We start from the raw sequence: 26,514 nt of genomic DNA, 5'->3' as shown, positions 1-26,514 counted from the left end.
TATTTTTTTTCAATTACGTAAATTTTCAAACCCATTACCTGCTTCTTACAATTAGCTAAAATGAAAATATTTTGATTCTAAAAATAACACTTTTAAAATAATGTATAATAAAAAATAAAATCTTGTCCGTATTCCATTACCTACAACTCATAGTATAAAAGCATTTAAGTAATATGAAAACATAATTAATTCAGTGTAAAATAAAACTGCGCTAGAAATAATACACCTAGGAAAACTTTGAAAATGGAAGTGCAATATCATAACACATCCCGAGTTGTAGAAAAGTATAAAACACATCGTTCCCTAGCGTTATTCTCATTTAGGTTGAAAATAAATGTATGATGAGTATATACTTTGCTTTCTAGGATGATAAGTACAGTGCTCTCGTCTCTCATGAAAGAAGGCTTTGACGTGAAAGCACTTAGGGCCTTCAGAGTACTACGACCTCTGAGGCTGGTCTCCGGTGTTCCAAGTAAGTATGACGATAATTTACTGTAGTAAAAATTATCATTAAATGTGTTCTATTTCATCACATTATACAGTAGGGGAGACTGGGTATTGTTGTGCCACTTTTTTTAGCCAGAATTTATTTAATTTACCAGTTAGCTGGGAGAAAAATAAATTAAATGGTTATTTGAACATTTGTCTACGTAGTAATACTGAAATACTGTTTCTAAATACGATGAATTAGTCATAAAATGAAATTACAACTTTTGCACCTCCAGTATGGTTATGACAGGCATAAACAACAGGAACAACAAAATGGTTTATAACGACTTTTATAGTCAGAAATATGTAACACAACACAACACAACACAACATAGTCATTTAAACAAAGCTTATGAATATAATATAACAATATATAACAAAACATTTTTTTTAAGTTAATAAAATATCTTTGTGAAATTATTTTTTTCTTGTATTGAATTTTTCTTTCCCTTTCTCTTTCGTGTTTTGTCTCAGTTAAGTCAGATATTTTTTTATGTTTAATTTTCACAAATCCGTACCCACAAAAGTTGTCACAACCGTACCCAACGCACACTTTTTCCCAAAGCAAATCATTGTTACAAACTGAGCTAAATTATCTACACAAAAACTAATTGCTGGTTATAAACCATTAATGTTCAACTTACAGCAAAATTACAAACAAAGTAATCTAACTGTATTCAAATTCAACAGTTATTATTAAAAAAAATCAAACAAAACAACTAACTTTGAACTCTTTAAAAGCAATCCGGTCTACAGATCCTATTATTATAAGCCTGTGAGTCATTGCAATAATGTAAACTTGTTCGAACAAACATACTTCATCTTTCTTCTTTTGGAGTATATCTCAAAATCAGTATAGTTCAAATGTCATGATGACTCTCACTACGGCCTGGCACAACCGTACCCAGTCTCGCCTATAAAAATTTTGCAAATTCACAATCATTCCAAGCTTGATCAAATTATTATATGCAATTACCATTTGCTCATTACTTTTATGATGATCAAATCAAATCTACAAAGTATTTTAAAAGTATATAATGGTGTGTATTGATTTTTCATTTCAGGTTTCACACAATAGTTAATATTTTTTTCAAAATCTAATTAAATTCACAGGCTTTTTTAAATTCACGTTTCAATTTACAGGACATTAAATATTAAGAATTAAAAATTAAAAAAAATCAATTATTAATGTTTTTTAATGATGCTACTTAATTTCAAATTAAAAAAATCTATTATTGACACATTTTGTTATAATTTACGTTTTTATCAAATTTAATTTTGAAATAAGTAAATCTTAAAGAATATTAGACTTTTATTAGCTAAAGTTAATTTGCTTCAGTAGTTTAAATAAAAAATATTAAAATACGGATGTATTTTTATAATATTCAAACCTTAGTATATAAAAAATTTATCAACGTTGTATTTCATATATTTCTCCCCAAATTCTCAAAGAAAATAGCATGCATGTATTCTTAAGTTTTTGGAAAAGTAAAATATTCAAATTTTTCAACAAAGTCACATAAGAATTGTTTATATATTATACATACAAAATATGATATCTTAAAGAATATATAAGCAGAAAGAAAAGCTTTTGAAATTTGAATACCTAGCCGAATAAATATTATGATATATATATATATATATACTCGTATATATATATATTTATATATTTATATATATATATATATATACTAGCATGCCCGGCCACGCGTTGTCGCGGCTGTTATCAAAATCCACCTAATTAAAATTTGAATCCAAAATTAAATCCGGATTGAAATCTGAAGTTCTTTTAAACTTTATTAATGTGAAAAAAAGTTTTGAATAAAAAAGCACATTACAAATTTATAATAAATAACCACGTGATTTTTATATTTGTGTTATATACTATTTGGTGTTTAAATAAGATATAAGACAATAATCTGAAAATATGGAGTTAATTTTTATACAACCGATAAAAGACGTTACTAGATATATTATCACTAGTTAAACAATGAAGACCCTTTTCTGATTTTTATGAGTAAGTATGAGATGTACTTGAAATTGAAAATACATTTGGAACAAATTAACTACTCCCATCAAGAATAAAAATTATTGAATACATTGTCACATAATCGATAAAAGACGTTACGACATAAATTATACCTAGATAAATATTGAAAGTCCTTATCTGATTTTTATAAATGTGAACATATTTTTGGCACATGTGTACTAATCCTATAACCAGAAATCAATAATCTAAAAATATGCAATACATTTTTATATAATCGATAACAAACTTAATGAGATAATATATCAGAAGTTAAATATTGAAATCCTTTCCTGATTTTTATAAAATACAAGTATGCTATGTAATTAGATTTGAGGGGCCAATTTATATAAAATGGTTGTAAAACCTGTCAAAATGCTACGTTTTTTCTATACAGTCAGCCTTTTTTTATATAAAACTTAACCTAAACTTTTCGTAACAAAAATTAAACTTATTAAAACAGATTTAATATTTTTAGAACTTTGAAAAAAATAGATTTTTAAAATTTTTTTGTTGAAAAATTTGATTTTTTGTACTTTGAAATATTTCCTGCTGTACAGAAAATTAAAATTTTTAACAAAGCTTTAATTTTTTTAAAAACTTTAAAAAATTTTGAATTTTCTGTAAAAAGTTTACTTTTTTTATTTTTTTTATATATTTTGAAATTTTGATAAAGGATATACATTGGTACGGAACCCACAAAAATGTAAACAAAGTTTGTTCTTGTTAATAAAATATCCCATATCTTTGGAATGGCTAAACCTGCTTTTGCCAAAAACTAATCAGTGCTTCATTATCAATAGGAATCGAATGTTTTTTTTAAATCATACAAATTGGTTGATCCATTCTCGAAATCGTCGACCAAAAATTGTATTCGCACACGCACACATACACACACACACACATACACATATACATACATTCATTTTTCCTAAGGTATGGCAAACGGTAAATTAACTAGAAAGCGCACAAACATGAAAAAAATGTTATCATAACTGCATCTTTTTGATATGTCATTGTAACACATACATAAAGTTAGGTTTTTTGTGTAAAACTTCTAGCTTCACAGCAAATACATAGCATTTTGATAGTTTTTGCTACCAATTTATATGAAAAAAAAACATCGTAACACAGGGTTGCCATGACAACGTGTTAGATTACAGTCTATTTTATCGGAGAATTAGTCTCTGAACATATTTTTGGGAATTTCACCAATGGATAATATCCTAATCTAGCAAATTGTTTAATGGAACAATTATTATCAAAATATGTTAGATAATTTAATGGTTTTTTTGTAGTATTATTATATTATTTTATTATTTACTATTATTATATATTATTATTATTATTAGTTACTATTCTTATGTTATTATCTTTATTTATTCTTATTTAGTTTATTCTTTTTAGTTTATATACATAAGCAAAGCAGCTCATAGAATGTAATTACTGTTCTGATTGCTGTATAATAATGATTTAATAAAAAAAAATTGGGAATTGTTTACTAACAAAAGAGAAAAAAGTCAATAGTCAAAAATATGAAACACATGAATATGTTTATAAAGTCGATGAAAGATTGAAAAAATCTTCATATTTTTTAACGTTCCTAGAGTTTATTTTTAAAAAAAGTTAAGTTTATATAAATTATTATAGGGTCTTCTATACATGAATATTTCTATTTTTTCATGTCCAAATGTTACAAATGTTTTCAATTTTGGAATTTCAATATGTTGTTTTTATTATCAGGTCTTCAAGTGGTGCTAAATTCCATCCTGCGTGCCATGGTGCCTTTATTACACATTGCCCTTTTGGTGCTGTTCGTAATAATCATCTACGCGATTATAGGACTCGAGCTTTTTTCGGGAAAGCTTCACAAAACATGTTTCAACAACATTACGGGTATGTATAGAGAAAACTTTTTATCGTAGTATTTTAGAGAACATCGAGAAATCCATATTTTGTAAAATTAAAATAACCGAAAAAATATTAGATTATTAATTGATATTGATCTCTTCATGAGCTACATTAAATTATATTATTTTCATGTAATGTGTAATTAATACTAATAGAAAAATTTAAATAGCATTAAATCAATTAGTTTTACAAATAATGATTTTAAAATTAACGAACTAGAATTTATTTGAAAATAGATATAACCGGTAAAGAATTTGATTTATTATAAATATCAATCTTCTCATTAGACTAGACTATTGTTAGTGATAGTCTGAAATATTATAGCAAAAATTAACGAGTTAATCAGCAATAAATTTCTCTATTAATTGGTATACATAGTGAAATGTTGATTTCATTATTCATGAATATAAATCACTTTAGCAACACTAAATTGTATTTTACACAACGTTATGAAATGCAATATTTCGTAAATTATTAATATTGAATCGATCATGGTGCTAAAGGTGTGATTATAGTAAAATTGAAATATTATGAAATCAATTTTTTTATTGTAATAAAAATTAAGGAAATGGAATTCAATCAATAACAAATTTTACTATTTTTTCCTATTCTGTATAGGGTAATGTTCATATTTTATCATTTTAGAGAATATTTGTAAAATAGAAATAACCGAAAAGAATTAGATTAATTATAAACATCGATGTCTTCATGGGACTATTGGTACTAATGAATAAAATTTAATATTATGGATTTAATTATTTCAGAATTTTTAGGATTGTAATTTCATTAACTAAAAATTTTACTACTTATTACTTGTTTGTACAGAGTAAAGTTAATATATTAGTATTTTGGAAAACATTTATGGAATATCGATATCTTAGTGGGGCTACTAGTATGAATTAATAATTTCAAACATTATGGATTCAATTTTTTTTATTTTAATGAAACTAAACAAATTGGAATAAAATCGACATCAAATTTTGCTATTGTTGATAGATATGAAAAGTGAAAAATTGCTATTTTAGTATTTTAGAGGTGCAATTCATGGTGCAATTAAAACTAATAAAAATGTTTAAATGTCACGGAATTTAATTTTTTAATGTGATTTGAAAATAAACTAACTAGAATTTTATCAAAAACTAATCTTGCTATTTTTCACTTATCTGTATACACAAAAGTTGACTATTTGTACTAATAAAAAAATTGAAACATTATACAAAAAAACTAAATGATTTAAAATTTAATCAATAATATTTTTTTTATATTTTCCCCTAGCATGTGAGAAATATTTATTTTTTATTATTTTAGGAAGCATTGTAAAATCCAATATCAATATATTGTGATGAAGAAATAATCAGAAAAAGAATTTGTTTAAAAATGTATATTAAGCACTTTTTTGAGTCTATTGATACTAACAGTGAAACATTATTAAAGAATTCAATTATTTTCTAAAACAAATATGTTTACAACAATGAACAAATTAGAATTTAATCAACAATAAGTTGGTTTTTAAGTTGTTTTTGTGTAATATGTAAACTATCTTTGTATAATTATTTATAAATTACTTAATTTTTATTAATATTATTTGTCATTGAAATAAAAAATTCTAAATATCATCCAATGATATTTTGTTAAAATATTAATAATCACAATTAATCTAGTTGAGAAATATATTTAATTACTTCCATGATATCGCACAAATGTACGAGAACCAGAAATACTTTTTCATTTTTACACGTGTCTTTATATCCAACATCAACGGTATCGGAAACTCATCTCTTAAAGGATCTACGTGCAATATATAAAACTTCTAACTTTTATTATTTTTATGTTTTATGGCGTGATAACATTTGCACACAGGAACTAATATTATTGTTAAAGAAAGCACATTGGAAATTGCGATATAAAATAGCCAAAGAAATACATTTATCTAACTCTATAAATCGCTCGCTAGACCACATATAAAGTCAACTGGCCATGAATTAGATTTAACCAAGTAACGGAGTTTGGTATAAAATCCCAAAGTTACATTTTTAACATAGAATGTGATGTGAATAACAATTCATGTTTACACGTGAAAGTCTCAATTTAAAATATTTTAGATTCAAAAATATATTGATAATTCACAAAACTATTTATTTATTTTTAGAGGAAATGATGGATGATCCTCACCCGTGCGGAGATGATCCTTTGGCATTCAAATGTGAAGATGGTATGGTCTGTAAGTATTATTGGGCTGGACCTAATTTCGGGATAACGAATTTCGACAATTTCGGTTTGGCTATGTTGACGGTATTTCAATGTATCACTCTGGAAGGCTGGACGGACGTCTTGTATGATGTAAGTTTGAAACATCGTAATAACAATCTTTATTCATCGAATCAAGAATAATTATTTTATTTATCTGATTTATTTCTATGTCACAGATTGAAGATGCGATGGGAAACTCGTGGCAATGGAGTTACTTTATTTCTATGGTTATCTTGGGAGCATTTTTCGTTATGAATCTAATTCTTGGTGTCTTGAGCGGGTATGATTCACTATAATTCTGGTTGTAGGATTAATTGTAGTAAAAAATACCTTTTTTTTATACCATAGTCTTATAGATCATATTAGAATATGACGATCTCACGACAAGTTGTTTAATTTTAAAAAATTGTCAAAGTTTGCAAAAATTAGTGTCGTTTTTTTGGCGTTTATCAAAATTATAACTTTTATCGTCGTTTGCTCAAAAACGCCTGAACCGATTTCAAAAATTTAAAAGCCAATCGATGTATTTTGGTATGGATTATTTGTGCAGCGATCGGCCGAGCCATTTGGAAAAAAGTGTTAAACTTTTCGTCCACATTCAAGCTCATACTACCGAATCGATTTTCAAAAATGAAAAACTGTTCGAAAGATATCATTTGGGAATGATACTTATTAGTTATTGTTGAAAATCTATCGAGCCGTTTAATTAACTGTTGAAAAAAAAAATTAAGCCGATTTTTATGGAACTTTTTTTTGGCGATATATATCCTGGTCTTATAGAACTTACTGAAATATTACGGCCTTACGACAAGTTGTTTAATTTTAAAATTTCATCAAAGTTTGAGAAAATGAGTAGTTTTTTTGACGTTTGTTAAAATTAAAATTAGACGATTTACTTGGTATAACGATAGAGTGCTTGGTCTTAATGAACATACTAAACTTTCCGTAGGACTTTCATGTCCTACGGAAACTGATTCAATTATAAAAAATATTGATTTGTGAACATTTTCTTTTAGAAAATACTCCGAGTTAACGTGTTCGTTCGTTTTTAATTATGTGTAATGAATCCACTGGGAATACTTTTAATCACTCATAAATTAATTTATTTTTATTGATTAAATCGATTATTTACACATATGGAGAAGTTCATGTAACTTGCCTCAAGGCAAAATACCAATACCAACTAGTTTGAATTTAAATTTAGTTTGTGATTGATTTAATTTTGTCTTGGTATATAGACCATATTTATATTTAAAATACTTAAGTTTGTGTAGTGTTTCAGAAGAAGTTTTCTAGTTAGTACCTGCGATAGAAATGATTTTTGTGTTTTTAATTACATATTAATGTTACTATAATTATCACCTAGCTTAGTAATATTTAAACAAAAATATTCACACGTACAATTTATCACTTCCAGAGAATTTTCTAAAGAAAGAGAAAAAGCCAAAGCCCGCGGAGATTTCCACAAACTGCGTGAAAAGCAGCAGATTGAGGAAGATCTTCGGGGGTACCTCGACTGGATAACGCAGGCTGAAGACATAGAGCCCGAAGGTGAGGACCAAGTTATGCAGGACGGCAAAGGTAAAATGGTTAACGAGATGGATTCTTCGGACCAACTTGGCGAGGAAGGTGAAATACAGCAGGAGTCCTGGTATAAGCAAAAGAAAAAGAGCATGGATCGGATAAATAGGCGAATGCGCAGAGGTTGCCGGAAAGCCGTCAAGTCGCAGGCGTTCTATTGGCTGATTATTGTTCTAGTTTTTCTGAATACTTGCGTTTTGGCGACCGAATATTATAGACAACCTTTGTGGCTGGATGATTTTCAAGGTAAAGTTCAAAAACAAACGTGGTAATTGATAAAAATAATTATGTATTTAACTACATACTTCCGTTCATTTACTTCCAAAAACCTGGTTTTGAATATTTAATTCTACAAATAAAGTTCACCACCAATATTTCAAAATCAAGTAATGTTAGGATTTTTTTGGAAAGGATATTTGAAAGTACAGGGTAAAAAATGTATAACCAGCCGCCACCTTAAAGGGGTATTCTAGTGTAGAGCGATGAATTTTAGGTCATTTTTAAAGTGTCGTAAAAGAAAGTATTGAATGTTTTTACTATCCATTTTTTGACCACTTATTTATTAATATTATTAAAATACAAAACAAAAATTAAAAAATAAAGAAGTTGAAAATTGTAAAAACTGGCAGCTGATGAAGTGGATGGTCTCAAAAAATTGGCACCATAGTCTTCACAAGATTTCAGCGCTTCTAGCCATCGGAAATGCAAAACATAAAAAGATTATCAATCTACAATGATGTCGCAATCGCCCGAGCTAGCTATGAGTAAAAATATTTTTTTTACAAATTGGCGTCTGTTTGCAAAAAAAGTGTTTTTTACTGTTTTTTTGAGTTTCTCGAATTTTTTAAAAATAGTAAAGATTGGAATTTGGGGATAATCCTAGTTCGGGCTATAGATAGGTCTATAAACAAGACTCTCTGAACATTTCTGTCTGTTCTGAGAAAAACGCATTTAAAGTTTTGCGTGAAGCCAAACCAGCATGGAGACCGAGTCAGTAAAATGCCTATATCTCCGAAAATAATTCAGATTTTCAAAAACCTTCTCGAACCCATATTCTTAGATAGTTAAACTTTGAAAATATGAAATAAAAAAAATACGATTTTTTGAATTTCTACACTAGAATACCCCCAAGTCTGACTTAAAATCTTTATTGTGATTGCTGTTGTTTAGTTCACGAGTTATTTATTTATTGAATTATTTATTGAGTATTTTATTGAATTGTTTTATAAGATGTGTTGTTAATTTTAAGTTAAATTCATTCGTTTTTATAAAATCTCTTTATTATTTCACATGTGGATGGGGAATTTATGCTTGTTGATCTATAAAATGGGGTAAAAAGAACCAACTGAAATTTTACCCTGGCAAAGGTGTAAACAATAGGTGTAAGTTTTTAAAAATGTGGACAGGAAATACTTATTTCTCATTTGTTAAATAATTTAGCTATTATTTTGTAAAATTTTATGAAAATTAAAAATAAGACATTTTATCTGTTTGCCCGATGTCTGTCTCTTTTAACCCGGCCTAAGAGGTAAAAAGGGACAGATGACGAAATGAGTGTTATTTGCTGTGATGTATTATAGTTCATTTGGTTCAGACAGTATATTTACCGAAAGTCAAATAGGGACTTTGTGCCCTGCTCTACCCTATTGTTAATCTATCCTGTTATCAAAAAACTTATCAATATCTATTCACTGCAACTTGGTAATTTTTACAATCAAAATTGCACAGTAAGCATTTATTGAAAAATAGTTTACATTAAATTTTGAGCGATCGTTTTGAACATTTTATTTAGACCTAACAATTATTTATTGTGTCAATTTAATGATTGTATTTTGATTACTAATGTTTTTTTTCTATTTATTTTCCAGAGGTAACAAACGTATTCTTCGTAGCTTTATTTACACTAGAGATGATGTTAAAGATGTACAGTTTAGGATTCCAGGTATGTACCTTTCTGCAAATAAGAATGTAAAATAAAATAATTAATTATTAACTAATAAATATATTTCTAGGGATATTTTGTATCATTATTTAACCGGTTTGACTGTTTTGTGGTGATTGGTAGTATAGGAGAAATGATTTTGACCAATACTAAAGTGATGCCTCCGCTGGGTGTTTCTGTGTTACGTTGTGTTCGACTTCTACGTGTATTCAAAGTGACCAAGTGAGTAAATCAAATTTATTCAAATTATATTTTTATTCAACACAAATATATACTCTGTGAAATAACAGAGAGAGAAAAATTTATTTGTTTATATTGAGGATCATATTCAGTGGATTATTTATTTTCACTGCAGTGGTTTATTTATTTTCTGTAAAATATATTGTTTATATTACCCTGTGTTCAACTCAAGTTCTACGGAAAATATACGTATTTTTTATAACGGTTTGGCTTTGACATAAGTAAAAACAGAATATAATATCAAATAATATAATTTTATAGTGGATTTTTAGCTAGTAAAGTTGTATTGCAGTTTTAACTACTATAGTTTTCTACATTCTACAAATATATATTTTTTCTATATTTTTTAATTCAAATTTAATTGGGGCTCGCTAGTATGTAAGTGGCTAGAACGACTGGACCTGAATCAGAGGTCCCAGGTTCGATCTCGCTTCGAGCAGCATGTTATCAAACAGTAGTGACAACAGTTTTTACTTGAAAATATAAATAGAAATAACTTTCAAAGTCAAAATAGCTCTCAACCTATTACATAAATTGTAAAAATAACTCATTAAATAGAAACATGAGAACTGTTTTGGTTGCCATCTGTAGAAACGACTAGTATTTTTTTATTTATTTTATTTTCTTTTATTATTATTAACTTCCCGTAGGGCAAGTTATAGTAATCGCAAAAAAATCGCAAATGAAAGTGTTTATATATCTTTACGTTTCAAAAACTTCTGAACATTTTGGCATACCTTAGAAAACATGTATGTGTGTGTGTATGTGTGTGTGTGTGCGTGTGTGTGTGCGTGTATGTGTGTGTGTTCGGATACAAATTGTCGTCGACGATTTCGGGAACACGGATGAAGCGATTTGAATAATTCAAAAAAACATTCGATTTGTATTGATAAGGAGACGTGCTGATCAGTTTTTGGCAAAGGCAGGTCTAGCCGTTCTGAAGATACGGGGCAAGAAGTGCCGAAAATGGTAACTCAGTTTCAAGAGAACGGAGCGTCCGATTTTAATAATTCAAACAACATTTTACTTGTATTGACAAGATGAATTGATCAAATTTTCATGAAGGCAGGTTAAACAGTTTCGGAGATCCAGTAAAAAAAGTAAAAAAAAATGCCATCTGGCGGTCAAAAATGATCATTAGACATATGCACATCAAATTATCAGACATTTTATAGAGAGTTTAACAATAAGTATAAATTTTGTTACCCTCCTATGGGTTCCGTTCCAATGCTTATCCGTTAGACGGCGGCGCGGCGCTTACGCGCTTCGATATTTTATCTCTATGCAGTTAAAGCAGTACGATTACTTTGAAAAAAATTTCAGAATTTCCAAAATATGTCAGAATACACTTTTCTTCGCAAAGTATTTTTTTCAAAAAAAAGTAAATTTTTGTCAAAAACTTATAGTTTCTCAAAAATCTAATTTTTTGGAGTAAATTTTTTTCAAAAATGTTAATCTTTAAAAAAAAAATTGTTACGGGAAATTCCAGCAATTTGTCTTAAGGCACGATGCCATGCGCCCCACTAGTTATTTTTGAAATTGGATTAAGCAAATATATTAGTTCTCTGAATGAGGGCAAGGACTACAGCCGAAACGTATTGATTTCAAAATATGTCACAAAAAATTCCAGTTTTTTATGTGACCCAATTATTACACTACGTCAACGTCGAAATGATATTTAAAATTATATACAAAAATATTTTTAAAATATATTTAGTAATTTTCTGAATTGTATGCGCATAAACTAATGATATATTTTATTTTTCAGATACTGGCGATCTCTATCTAATCTGGTTGCCTCATTGTTAAATTCAATACAATCAATTGCTTCTTTGTTGCTACTGCTCTTTTTGTTCATTGTTATATTCGCTCTTCTCGGTATGCAAGTTTTTGGAGGAAAATTTAATTTTGATCCGACAAAAGACAAACCTCGGGGAAATTTTGACAGTTTTTGGCAGAGTCTTTTAACTGTGTTTCAGGTAAAAACAAAATATTTTCATAAAAGAATACAAATTTTTGGTAATACTTTTTTATTCGAATTGCAGATATTAACTGGTGAAGATTGGAATGTTGTTATGTACGATGGTATACAAGCGTATGGTGGTGTGGCTTCGATAGGGATATTAGCCTGCATATATTTTATAATTTTGTTCATATGTGGTAATTGTATCCTTTTCAATTTTCAACTTCAAATTAATAGGAATATAACTATAGTAGTCTCAATTGAATCAAATATTATTTTAAATAATATACTGAAAACTGATACTGAAATCAACAAAAACACTAATCTCATTATAATTAACGTTCCAACAAACAGAAGTACCGCAAATTATAACAGTTAACTATTAATTATAAATTGAATAATGCTCATCTTAATTTTATGAGTGAACTAGCAAACCGGGCGAACTTCGTTTCACCTCCAGATGGTTCCATTTTATGTAACATTTCGTTTGGTGATTAAAAGATGAAGAAAAAAATTGCGTGCTGTTAAAATTGAATAAAAATTTGCACAATACACGTGATTGATTTGATGGTTTCCAATTGAAATGTTAGGAAACGAATAACTTTTTTTTACTTTTTTGCACAATTTTACAGTGAACACAATGCCGGTATGTCAAATGAAATTAACTGAGCAGAGAACAATGAGTAGCTGTCAAACAAAAAATATTAGTTTGTAGTGCATGTTAAGTATCAGAGATGACGCCGTATATGAAAAAAAAGAGTGTTTTCCGCTTTTCTGTTGAAATCTTTCTTCAATTTTCTTTGCTATAAACCTCACGGAGTCCGAGACCTTTCCAACGAATGCAAAAAAGGTGAAAACCCGACTTATTTTTATATAATAGAATATAATTTTATAAGTGAATATAAAAGAATATGAATCAAAATGTATGTCTGTAAATCAAATCCCTTTTAAAACATTTCTTAATTAACATTGCTTAATATCTAATCAAAACCTCTAACTTGATATATACATCAATATCGATTATATGTTACTCATTGTGATATGATTTATATATACTATGTTTTTAGAATTTCGGAATATTACAAATTTGTATTTTGTTAAGAAGTCTAAACTAAATATTGTTTTATTGCAATCACTATTTAACCAATATAGTTTATGAAAAGCAACATCACAACAAAAATGTTTAGAATTACAATTGCTCTTAAAGTATGAATATAGTTTACGTTTGAATTATGCGCACGTTCCTTGAATAAATCAATTTTTTGCTAGGATATTTATCATAGATATTATATTTAATATATTATCCTTGACTACAAACTCTCAGATATTCTGTTAAACGTTTTCTTGGCTATCGCTGTGGATAATTTGGCAGACGCAGAATCTCTAACGGCAATAGAGAAGGAACAAGAGGAAGAAGGAGAAGTAATTAATTGTCTCATATAAATAAATAAATATTTTCAATTTCTTCTCATTAAATTTCAAATTACATGTCAAATATAACATTAAGCTAATACTGTGTATTGATTTCAGGCTGAGAAACAGAAATCGCATAGCCCTACGCCTGTTCTGGACCAAGATGAGGAATGTTTGGACGAGGATATGGATGGTGATGGTGAAAGAAATATGTATGATGGAGAAATGTAAGTTCAATGGTGAAAAATTACCTAATATTTTAATTTGCAATGAAGAAACACAATAGACAGTATCATTCCATCGATATTGTTGAAATAGATGATGCCTTCTTGATAAACTTCAGAGTTGATTTGCGTTTAAAACATGGTTTTACATACTGTTTTCAACTTTTGAATAAATAAAATAAATAGAATTTTTGAATTTATATATAATGTTTTATTTTAGCTGTATATGACTCTTTGCTTTTAGGTCAGAACATGGTGATGAAACGGCTTCGGAGGCAAAAGTGCGCTTGGAGGAAGAGGAGTATGAACAGCAGATGGAAGAACAAGGTATAATTTTAATAACTATTTTTTACTCTTTAATAATTAATTGAATTTCCAGGTGGTCTTCGATGTGTAGTTTAACTTACCAATAATACTTACTCATCTTCTGGTGTTCAGTTGTTTTTAGTTTTAGACAAAATTTTGAACTTCATAAATTTAATTTGAATAATTTTTACATTACTTTTTTTAATTGAAGTGAATGCTATTTTAAAATATATTAATAATTTTTTTCGATTTTTTACTTTTTTGTTGTTCCACTTTCAAAATCGAATTTCCCAAATTATTGACTTCAATTCGTGACAAAATCGACTTTCGAGTGTTTATTTCCGCGATTAATTTTGAACTTTGTATTCACGATTGTAAAATTCCAGAGGACGAAGAAGAAGGTGAGATTATAGTGGAATCGGCTCGTCCGAGGCGTATGTCTGATATTAGCATCAAGCAAAAGAAGAAACCCATACCGCCCGGAAGCGCATTTTTCATTTTATCACAAACCAACAGGTATGCAAAGAGCGCGGCGGCATCCAGTCCTGGCATCGTACGATGATTTGAATATCAGAAGAATACCCATTTTTCCTGTTATTCTAAAAATCATTTTCCTTAACTATCTGTTCAATTTTGTATCTATCATCTCCAACTATTAAGAATCGTGCAACGCAATATATGATATTTACTTGTGTGCGGATACAAATTTTTGTCGACGATTTTGGGAACACGGTTCAACCGATCTGAACGATTTGACAAAAACATTCGATTTTTGTTGATAAGGAGACGTCATGATTAGTTTTTGGCCATGGCAGGTCCAGTCGTTTCAAATATACGAGGTTTTGAGAGAACGGAGCGTCCGATTTCAATAATTCAAAAAACAATTTACTTGCTTTAACAAAATGATAAAAGGTGAAATTTTTGGGAAGGCAGATCTAGAGGTTTCAGAGATCGAGTGAAAAAAGTATAAACTGAAATATTAGATATATCCACATCAAACAATCAGATATTTCATAGAGATTTTAAAAATAAGTATATTTTTTTTACATTTCTATGGGTTCTGTACCAATGTTTATCAGTTAGACTGTGACGCAGCGCTTTTAAATTTCTTTTCCAAATCAGCCCGATTGCTTTGCAAATAAGTTTAAAAGTTTCAAAATAATTGAAAAAAGTTTAATTTTTGGTACGGTAAGTTCCAGCAATTTGCCTTAAGGCACGATGCTATACAGATACTAGTTAGTAATAATAATTGATTCACCGAAATGCGGTTTATAAACTGGTACTCTGTGATAACAAATCCAGGAGTGATCTTACATGGTAATATTAGAACGCTATTTGTGGATTGTACCAAATACAAATTTGTTACATTTAATCAATGCAATTTAAGTCGTCAGTATATACAATACTTATGAATAAAATATGACTATTACAAATAAAGCACGCACAGCATAAAATTAACTTTATTTTCTGTTTTTTATTAACCTGCATTAACCTAACCAAATGATTGAGACACCACACTTCTAGAGAATACATTTTTTAATTTTGTTTTATGGGCAAACTTCTTACAAAAAGATGGAAAATTGTGGTTTATAGTTGAAAACAAAATCCATTTTCATTAATACCATTTTTCTTTTTAAGAGAAGTAGTTTGCGGACTATGTTCTTGTCTCGAGGTTTCTCATTAAGAATTTATTAGGTCCATATTGGAGTTTGATATTATTCAAAACGTTATTTCCTAATCTTATATTACCTAATCTCCTACCCTGCCCTTCTTCGATATTCGCTGGATGCTCCGCGCCCGTTTTTGACCTCTTTGATAACCTCGCGCCGTGTTGCGCGTTTTACGTTTCAGAGCACGAGGAAGCTGAAGAGTGCACTACTGCCCGACCTAGGAGAATGTCCGATTTCAACATGGCCTCTAAGACCCAACCAATTCCTCAGGCGTCTTCGTTCTACATTTTTTCACCAACAAACAGGTGACGGGCGCGCACTCGGATGTGCCAAAATAGTGCCCGAGTTTTTAGTGGATGTTCAATGTAGAAATTTGCACCGCCGCTAGCAACAAAACACTCCACACAAAATCAGAATCTCCACGCAGACATCACTGCAAAGAAGCTTTTTGCACATAGAGGATGTTGTTGTAGTTTTAGTAGATATTTTATTTTGGATCAGAAAGAGCTATTGCTGTTTTCGTTCAATTTTAAATCGAATGATAGATTTGTTGAACTTATGCTGAATAAAATTTTTGCCTTATTCTTTTATACTTTTGCCCCACACAAATTAATAAAGCATTATAATAATTAAACGAACAGCTTAATCTATTTAGTTGCTTTTAGCATTAAATTTAAATTCATTAAATTTTGATCGAATAGCTTTTTTATTAGACTGCATAACATTCCCACGCCGTGATTCAAACTAAGTCGATTCATATATTTTTTCTAGGTTTGAAAAATGTATTAACATTTTTCATAATCACCGTTCTAAATAACTTATTACCAGTATGAATTGACTTTTTTATTTGATATCATAATTATTCTGCTAAACAGGAGCACAACTGTAGTTGGTTGAGTAGTTTAGAAATAGTGCACTAGATTTGACTTTCGATCACAGCTATAGTTGTTGCATGATTCATATGAATGGGTTTTCCAGTAGAGCTGATCACAAGATGCCGGCAGAGATATATAATTTGCGTTACTCTATAATTTTGCTAATTCCATTTTTATATAGAAGTGCTTTGACGAAATAATTCTATTTCTTGACAAATTTTATGTATGATTTTACAGATTTCGTGTTTTTTGCCACTGGTTATGCAACCACAGCTATTTCGGTAACATCATTTTGGTTTGCATCATGTTTTCGTCAGCTATGTTGGCTGCTGAAGATCCACTCAACGCAGCTTCAGAACGCAACCAGGTAACTGAGAACAATAATTAACTGTAAGAGGACTTGTTCAATTTAATATTCATTGCAGATTCTAAATTACTTTGACTACTTCTTTACTGGTGCCTTCACTGTGGAGTTACTGTTAAAATTGGTTTCATATGGTTTCGTCTTGCATAAAGGTGCATTCTGTCGGTCAGCGTTTAATCTTCTCGACTTGTTAGTTGTATGTGTGTCTCTTATATCAATTTACTTCAGGTGAGTCTAATAAATCATTAAAGCTATTTTGTTTTATTATACATACTTTAATAGAATTTAGTAACATTATTTAACATTTTAATCGTATGAGAAATTACTTATTCTGCCGCATAACAGACCAATGTTATGGCAAGGTCATGTTATGCTCCAACCTCCATACATTTGCTACTGAACCATACTAAATAGTGTCAAAGTATCATGTATTTGCTGTGCAATCAGGCGTTTTACTCATAAACTGCAATGTCACTCGTATGTTATAAAGCTTGGTCACAAAGACCCTGTTATATAAAATCGTATTTTTTTTTGACATTTGTGCGATTTCTAGGTTTTCTACCTGACAACCTGAGAAAAACGTCTGATTTTACAGCAACCACATGGCTTTTGTCAATATTTAGAACGAATTAGTATAGAAAGTTCTTCATGGCGTGGCATTGCCATAATGTTTGTCTGTTATGCGGCAGCATCGGTCCATTAATTATTATAATTATACTTAATACAGTTTATACTTGTTAATCTATGTTGAAATTGATCGTTTATTTAAATCTGATATACTTACAGTTCTGGGGCCATATCCGTTGTAAAAATTCTGAGAGTATTGCGTGTGCTGAGACCTCTTCGTGCAATCAATCGAGCGAAAGGTCTTAAGGTATAAAAGAATCTTATTGCTAATATATCGTTCATTTTTTAGTTTTAATAATTATAATGCTTACCTTCCAGAAATATTACCGCTCGGTGTAAAGCTTTAGCATCAACCCCTAAAGATATTTTTCAAATTGAAATAAAAAGCAAAATAACGTTATCATTTAATTTTAATTACCGTAATATTTGATTTCTGGTTATAATTAAAAAATATATATTTTTTACTTATAAATTATTCTTATTAGCTTTCTATAGCGTATAACTTTTCTATTCCTATAACGTATTTAAATTGAAAATATTTCTTTCACTATTTTTGCATCTTAAGACTGTACATGGTTTTGTCTGCTCCAAAATAATTCTTCAATCACATCTTACTACTGCTTTAAGATTCAACAGTGGTATTATTCTAATTCAATATTGAATTAAATAAAAATTAAAATTATATAATTGAAGATGTCGTAAATTCGAAATTAATATGAAAGAGAGTGATTTGCAACTTTTTAGAAAAGATACGTATTATTTTAATATTAACTCAAATCTTTTTGTTTTGCCTGTTGTTTCTACAAAATTAAGTTTTTTATATATACAGTACATCGTACATCAAATATTAGCCCTTTTTCTGCGAGAGTCGACAACTGTCTGAGTGTTCAAGCTATTTCGAACTTCAAGATATTTCACTAAATGCATTTTTATTGATGATAATTTAAAAAACCTTGAAATATTTTGCGAAACAAAACCTTCGGCGTCTTGGCTCGTACACAGTGGCGGATCCAATTTGGCGCTAGGGTCACATAACTAAATTATGTATAGAACATATATTCGTAATAATGACTTAAATTATAGGAGCCTTTGACTCTGCCGTTCGTCTATAATAAGTTACATATTGAATTTATAGAATGTGTTTGGTAACAAAATACATAAATAAAATCATTATGAAGTAATACTATTGCTGAATTAGTGTTCTATCTATGTCTTAAAACAAGCTCAGGAGGGGTGATGACCCCCGTGACCCACCCCCTGGATCCGCCACTGCTCGTACAGCAGTGTCACTCAGTGAAAATATCGCCGTATTGAAAGGGTTAATGTTACATATATTTATGAGTGATGGGTTGATCATGCTATTGCTTTACGCCGCTGTTTTTACTGAATATTACTAAATACATTTTTATATTTAACTATAATCCTATTTATTTAAAAGGATAAAACAATGCATTATCATAATATAAACCAGGCAGTTGGGGTCGGCTCGTTTGATTCGTGGACGATGTTGACGAGTCGGAGCAGCTATGCGTAACAACACAAGAGTTTCTTCTCACGTTTGAGTTTTTCACTCGTTTTGTTCATTTTCATTTTTCTGTTTGCTGTTCTGTTTATCAGTTCTGTTCTTCTGTTCTCATATAATTCTATCCCGTAGCATGTAGTCCAGTGCGTGATCGTGGCCGTTAAGACTATTGGCAACATTGTTCTAGTGACCTGTCTCCTACAGTTCATGTTCGCGGTAATCGGCGTGCAATTGTTTAAGGTAGGCACTGCCAATATCGCTGCTGGTTATGTCTAATCCGCAAATGCACCTTTGGGTATTTGATTAATCTCCAGCACGCCAAATTCAGGACAAGATTGGGTTCAAAGCTCTCCATGTTTATTATTATTTTTCTTTTGTTTGTCACCTTCCTTCCGGAGTGGTTATAGCGCCTGAATGAGTGAGCGACTGGTAAAAAATACAGAACCATATAGGAAGACTACCACTGTGCATGATTCAGGACTAAAAATATTCTTAAAATAATATTATAACTAATGGATATCAATGACATAATTAAATATCAGTTTAGAGTTTGCTTGCATGTAATTTCGATATTTACAAAAAATATCACTTATTAACCTCGGAATTCATCAATATAATAATGTAATCGTTATACGGATTTTACAAGGAATAGCATTTATAAAAATTATTTTAGTAGTATTTTTTAAGTTCATTTCTAAGTCTTTATACAATTTTGTTGCCGTACTGTTGCATTTAGAGTTTAGGATCTATCAAGTACAGTTATTGCAGTAAAAATTGAAGAATTGAATATATTTGAACTTCGAGCTTTTTTCTAAGCTTCGAGCTCATTTCGAAGTCTTTCTACAATTTTGTTGCCGTACGAGTTGCCGTTCGAGCTCATTTCTAAGTCTTTCTACAATTTTGTTGCCGTACGAGATGCCGTTCGAGCTTTTTTCTAAGCTTCGAGCTCATTTCTAAGTCTTTATACAATTTTGTTGCCGTACTGTTGCATTTAGAGTTTAGGATCTATCAAGTACTGTTATTGCAGTAAAAATTAATGAATTGAATATATTTGAACTTCGAGCTTTTTAAAACTATGTACGTGCAATAGACTGTACATAAATTAAAAGAATTTAGTTTCGAATTAAGTCTATAAAATATTGCAATGCCTGAATTCAAATATACTCTATATTATAATTATTAATAGCAATGTTGTAAATAATGGTAGGATCATAGATAAGTAAACATAGAATATCGCAACATAGTGCTTATTAACGGCATTTTTTTGTATTCATATAAATCATAGCTTTGTTACCTGATTATACATTAGAACAGGTAGAAAAGATAAATTCTGAAATCATATGGCAAAATCTGAAAAAAAATCACATCTAACGGAATTGCTTCCAGACACAGTCTGTAAGGTGTGATTTTCATCAGATTTTTGGTAAAACTTGTGGAGATGTGAAAAAAATTACTATATGATATTTAATCAATTCATTTCTTATTCATATATATATATATATATATATATATATATATATGTGTGTGTTTGTGTTTGTGTTTGTGTACATAAATGTATATTGATATCCATTTATAATAATATGAATTTAATATAATTAGAGAAAATCCTATGAGCATTACAGTGGAAGTCTTTCCATCCTTTAAAGAAGTAAAATGTGCGAATCAGTTCTACATTTTTTAATATGTGTTAACAACCGTTCATAAAGCTTTTCTTACATATGCCTTACCTGATTATATTTCAAAAGATATATTTAATAGGTATCAGCAAAATAAATTGCTAGATGTTTCAATATTTTACTTACGCAATGAATAAATTAATAACGTTGTTTCGAAAATTGTCAGAAATTTTATAAATTATCACAAATTTGTTGCTTTTTATGCACTTTATGAATATATATAAGTATATGTGTATGTTTGTCTGATTATTTGAATGAAACATAATGTATGTATGAAATCAGAGCGCATAATGTAACGAAGGAGCAAATATGTAATTTGAATAGAGCGAACGAATATTTTTAAGCATTGTATGAAAGCAATGTCTAAGTCACATTTTCAATTATTTTACAATAACTTGTAGGCTTTTGCTCATGGGTAAAATGTATAATATCACAGAGTGCTTTTAGTTTCATGCTTTTGGAAGTTTTGCTATTGAGCGAGTAATTCAATCGGTATATCATATAATACCACGCCATTACTCAAATTTTAAGACACACAATATATTATAGATTACGTAGTTATGATATTTTCTGGCGTTTATTTTTGCGTTTTATTTGAAACTAGAGAGTTGTGACATTTTTGCGTTTTGCGATTTAGTTTAAAATCGAAATCCACAAACTGATTCCATTAACCTTATAAACAATTATACCGACCTTTGGACAAAACCGGTAGCATTTGTTTGCATTTGTAAATACCTGCGAGTGTCTGATTTTCACCCCAACATCACATGCATACACGTCCATGGAAAGACATGAGAAATAATTTGTGCATTATTCGTTATGTTCGATTTAACCATACAGTTATCATTTTTGGGAACATAATGGGATTCTGAACAAAAAACACAAAAAATAACTAGCTCACTAACAGCATGTGATTGTCGCGTGATATGTGTTCAACTGCAATTCAAACTTTCGCTGTTTGTCATCAGCATTTGATAATGATACAAATATTATGATATCTATGATTTTTTATTGATTCATACAAAAATATAGATAATGTACAACAAAATATATTCACATACAGATTGTGCTGACAGGTTAGTATAAATATAATTTTTATTTATTTTTAAGCTTATATTTCTAAAATGGTCTAAACAGAAATTTATTCTAGTCGTTAATTTTTTCCATAATCTGTTATCTTGTTTCTGTTACTAAACCAAGAATTACAAGAAAGTTTTGAAATTTTCGTTTTTACTTCCATGAGTTGGCCATAAATATAGGAATGGAATAAAAGAAACTTGAATCCTTTCATTTGATTGACATTAAACGAAGAATGTAATATAATATATGTTAAATATCATAAATTCGTACTTTTATTTTAATCGAGAAGAGTTTATACCTTCAGGTTGTAGCTGACTTAATTTTATTACACTATGAAATGATGTTATTCACGTAAATCAAGAATGTTAGGTACAAAGTATATACAATAAAATCATAATATATAATAATTATTTTATTAAATTTTTATCTAGTACCACAAGGTGCATTCATTCGATATGCTGCCGGACGTTGATAACACCATATTTAAATTTTCAAGTAACTCCTGATAATTTTAATTATCAGCGATTTAACTCTAATGTAAATATTTAAAATTAACAATACCATTCAAAATTAATATGATTATTACAATTTTAAATTTCTAGTTCTTGTCAAGAGCTAGGCAGAACGAACGATGTGGCGCTTATTATACAATATTTGTGGAATAGGCAAATTAGTTGTAGTTATTTTTATCGCAAAGAAGATGTATATCTTCTGTATATTTTTATTATCATAGATATCATTCAAATTTGTAAAATCATCAAATCAATGACAAAATTCCACATATGTCGATGTACCTAATAAGCCAATATAAGTCACACAACCACATGCCTTTTAAACACTGCCTTTATGGTACACAATGCATACTGTTACATTTTCCAGAATAGATCGAAAGCCATTTAGACTTGTAGTCATACGAACACGATAGATTGATGCTTCCGATCATGTTAGCAATTGTTTTTTCATTGTACAAACGGAGGACATAGAAATTCATTTATAGATATATCAAACACTTTTAACCCCTTAACTTACGATTTAGATTCGAAAATGTAGGCCCAAAGTTGTTCAAGCTCGCGCGGCATTTGTGACTATTTTCCCTCATAGTATACGGTTTATCACAAAAATAAAAATAATTTTGTGTTTTATAGTTTCGTATAAATAAATGTTTTGTAATACTAGCGTTCACCATGCCCGTTATGCGTAATATTTGCTTCTGGCCCGAATATCGTACGCGGGCTATGCCCGTAATATTTACTTTTGGCCTAGCAATAGCACGCGGGCTCTGTTCGTCATTTTAAGTTAAGGGGTTAATGCAGGCTTTCTTTCTGAATATCTATGACTATATGATCTTACGTGTCAATGAAAAGCAATGCTATTGTATTCGGAAGTTAGGAGTCGTACTTTCCAACAAACAAAACTTAACGATTATTAAAAATAACTGGCACTGGGATGATAAGTAATTGATGGTAAGATGGATGAAAACTGTTACTTTGCCTCAAAAGCTTTACCCTAAGGTGCATTTGATCGCCTGGGGAGACGTTCAGTCGTATTTGATTTCCGTCACTCACTATTATCCGTTATACGCACATTCGTTTTTGTTTTTGTTTTTGGATTTTGTGTTGAAGTATTATACTCATTTATATTTATCAACCGGCACCATTTGTGTTCTTGAATTTTATGCACAGACTATGTCCGAGAACCAGCCCGCCCTTCTGCCAATGTTAGCCGTTTTGCTGTAATACCACATAATAAGACAGTTTAAATAATTTACCAGCCGCATTCAACTAGGTTGTACCTATTCTTGTATTTGACTCTTGAATTAGCAAAATATTTTGTTTCTTTGTCTGTTCCATCCTTCTACCTGCTCCTCAACGCTAGTATGTAGTGAAATGCGTGATAGTCGCCATTAAGACGATCGGCAATATCATGCTGGTAACATATCTGCTACAATTCATGTTCGCCGTTATCGGAGTGCAGCTGTTCAAGGTAAACAAAACAAAAATAATGTATACTGCTAAATTAGTCAACATTGTACACAAATTGTATTATTATACGCTCTCTATATCGCTCTGGCTAAATTCTTTACAATCGCTGCACTATCAAAGAAAGGCATTATCACTTCGCTTCGCATTTCAGACGTGAGGAAACGCGTGGACGCATGACAGATATCGATGCAGTCGAATACCATCTTGTATTGCATGTTACCTATATCACAACTCTGAACCATCCAATACCTCTTCCCTTAATCCTATTCTCTTAGATCCTAAAATCAATCCTATAGTTGAACAGCAACCTATGTAAAACTTGTGTTATAGCTGTGTTTATATTGAAAATCAAGTAGAAATCGATTGAACGTAACTAAATATCCCACATTATATTTATAAGATCACTGTTATGTATTCGTGTTGTAATCCATCCAGTTTTGCTATTAGAAATTTGTCAAAGTTGTATTAGGGGCGATGTTTAGTAAAGCATTAAATGTAGCTGTTATGTAAAAAATAACAAATATTCATTAAGCGTTTGGGCACACATAAAAATCTTAAATATTTCAAACAGGACACTCACATATATTATTATTAGTACCATACCCTTAATTCTCCAAGGCAGATTCCAGAGCGTACCACATTTTTTATACAATAAAAAAGTATCATGTTTTACACTTTCAAAACCTAAAATTTTACTACTTATTTATTAAAATACTCAAATTATAATGATAAATTTTCTTCCCATAAAAATAAGATTTTTTTAAAATTCATACCGTTGTAATAATATTATAATGTTGTATTGAAAATAACATCAAAACGTATCAACTAATTGCATTGTGACTAAAAACACGTGTATAGTTTAATTAATTAAGGGGCACAACTAGTGTATAAAAGGTGATTTTTGGGAATTTATATTAAAAAAAATACTTTATCAATCATTTAAAAATTCTAAGAATATATTTATACATGTTATAAAAATACATAGTAAATTTTTGAAGAAAATAATTAAATACTTTTTAAGTTATCGTCGATCTCCAACGGCGCGAAAAAATGCCCTTCACTGCTGCAGTGATTCCGGCCTTCTACGTGGATAAAATTTAAAAAAAAATCTCGTTAAACTAAATAATATTGTCTGTAAAATGACCTACAATAAAAAAAATCAAAAATTGACAAAATGGCGGCGTTTTTTAAAAAAAAGTCAAATTTTACCCAAAATTTTGGTCGTTTTTGGACTGGCAAAATTCGAAATTTGATCCGATCAAAAAATAGATAGTTTATTTCACGGAAAACTATATATAGAACATGTAAAAAAAATTGATGGTGATCGGATCATTTGTTTTTGAGTAATCGCTGCAGCAAATTCGGAAAATGCTGTTTCGAGAAAAACGCGTTTAAAGATAAAATGATCGTTATACTAATATTATATATATATATATACTCTTTAAATGGCTGTAACTCAAAAACTATTTAAGATAGAATAGAAATATGGAAAAATTGAAAATTTCACTCTAGGTGTGCCTCTTAAGCATTTACGATTTTAACTTTCTAGTTTAATACTGACTTCAATTCAAAGCCTTATGTATATAATATTAGCATTTTTATACCTCTAAATATACCAGATTTGTGGATTACAACACATACCTACTTATAGATAAGTTAAATTGTATTGCAACTAGAAGGCAAATATGCAATATGTAAAAGTATAAACACAGTTAAAATACAAATTATACCATAAATTTTTGCTTTATTAAGATGATTTCAGACCTGAGAATAAAGGAAGTGTTTGCGTAATTGTAGGTGGTGAAATAATAGACAGAAAAAGTTTTTACTGTATGAAAAATTCTTGCTCTTCAATATATGAGTAATTAACTGGTTTTACTTTTTTTTACTTTTTTAATGAAATTGCACCTCTTTCTTACATTTCACCACTTATGATTATTCGGATCTTCCAATTATTCTCAGGGCTTGAATAATCCACTTATCAAAGCAATATCCTTCAGACGTTGTTCCTCCCGATACGTGTTTTGTTCTACATCGCTATGACGCCCAAACAGTAGTTAATACAATAGTCAGCCTTATATCTTCGTAAATTAAGTAGACATAGTTATTTCCCTTATATGTACGTAGATTGAGAGCCACTTAATGTAATTTGTTGAATTCTTTATATGCGGATATGAATCTTCGTATGAGGCATTCAGGTACTGTCGAGTTCATCTATTGCTGGTTATGACTACAAGTTATGTAAATAGTTTGTTGCACATGCGTGTATTCTATTTTATAGTTATTGTGTGGCAATAAATAACAAAACCATTGTATATACTATCAATATTGCTTGCATGCTACTACTAATTTTAATATTTCAACAACATGTGA

The 26,514-nt window shown here is 29.6% G+C and overlaps 1 protein-coding gene across 1 annotated transcript in view; it reads left to right on the top strand.

The window, feature by feature from the left end:
* The window catches only part of LOC113376018 (muscle calcium channel subunit alpha-1), a 61,609-nt gene that overhangs the window by 21,386 nt on the left and 13,709 nt on the right, over nt 1–26,514 (top strand). The window contains exons 6-22 of the mRNA XM_026615949.1: nt 366–472; nt 4,259–4,411; nt 6,576–6,766; nt 6,853–6,956; nt 8,094–8,503; nt 10,126–10,199; nt 10,270–10,421; nt 12,208–12,418; nt 12,485–12,605; nt 13,727–13,824; nt 13,933–14,042; nt 14,284–14,366; nt 16,197–16,320; nt 17,128–17,257; nt 17,316–17,482; nt 18,041–18,128; nt 19,536–19,643. Coding sequence (XP_026471734.1) covers nt 366–472; nt 4,259–4,411; nt 6,576–6,766; nt 6,853–6,956; nt 8,094–8,503; nt 10,126–10,199; nt 10,270–10,421; nt 12,208–12,418; nt 12,485–12,605; nt 13,727–13,824; nt 13,933–14,042; nt 14,284–14,366; nt 16,197–16,320; nt 17,128–17,257; nt 17,316–17,482; nt 18,041–18,128; nt 19,536–19,643 — 2,431 coding nt within the window. The remainder of the gene's footprint in view (nt 1–365; nt 473–4,258; nt 4,412–6,575; nt 6,767–6,852; nt 6,957–8,093; nt 8,504–10,125; nt 10,200–10,269; nt 10,422–12,207; nt 12,419–12,484; nt 12,606–13,726; nt 13,825–13,932; nt 14,043–14,283; nt 14,367–16,196; nt 16,321–17,127; nt 17,258–17,315; nt 17,483–18,040; nt 18,129–19,535; nt 19,644–26,514) is intronic.

The sequence above is a fragment of the Ctenocephalides felis genome, unplaced genomic scaffold (assembly GCF_003426905.1).
Source record: "Ctenocephalides felis isolate EL2017-DRISC unplaced genomic scaffold, ASM342690v1 CF-g0.4_SCAFFOLD_01886, whole genome shotgun sequence".
Classification (NCBI taxonomy): Eukaryota; Metazoa; Arthropoda; class Insecta; order Siphonaptera; family Pulicidae; genus Ctenocephalides; species Ctenocephalides felis.
This window is presented reverse-complemented; position numbering and strand designations above follow the sequence as displayed.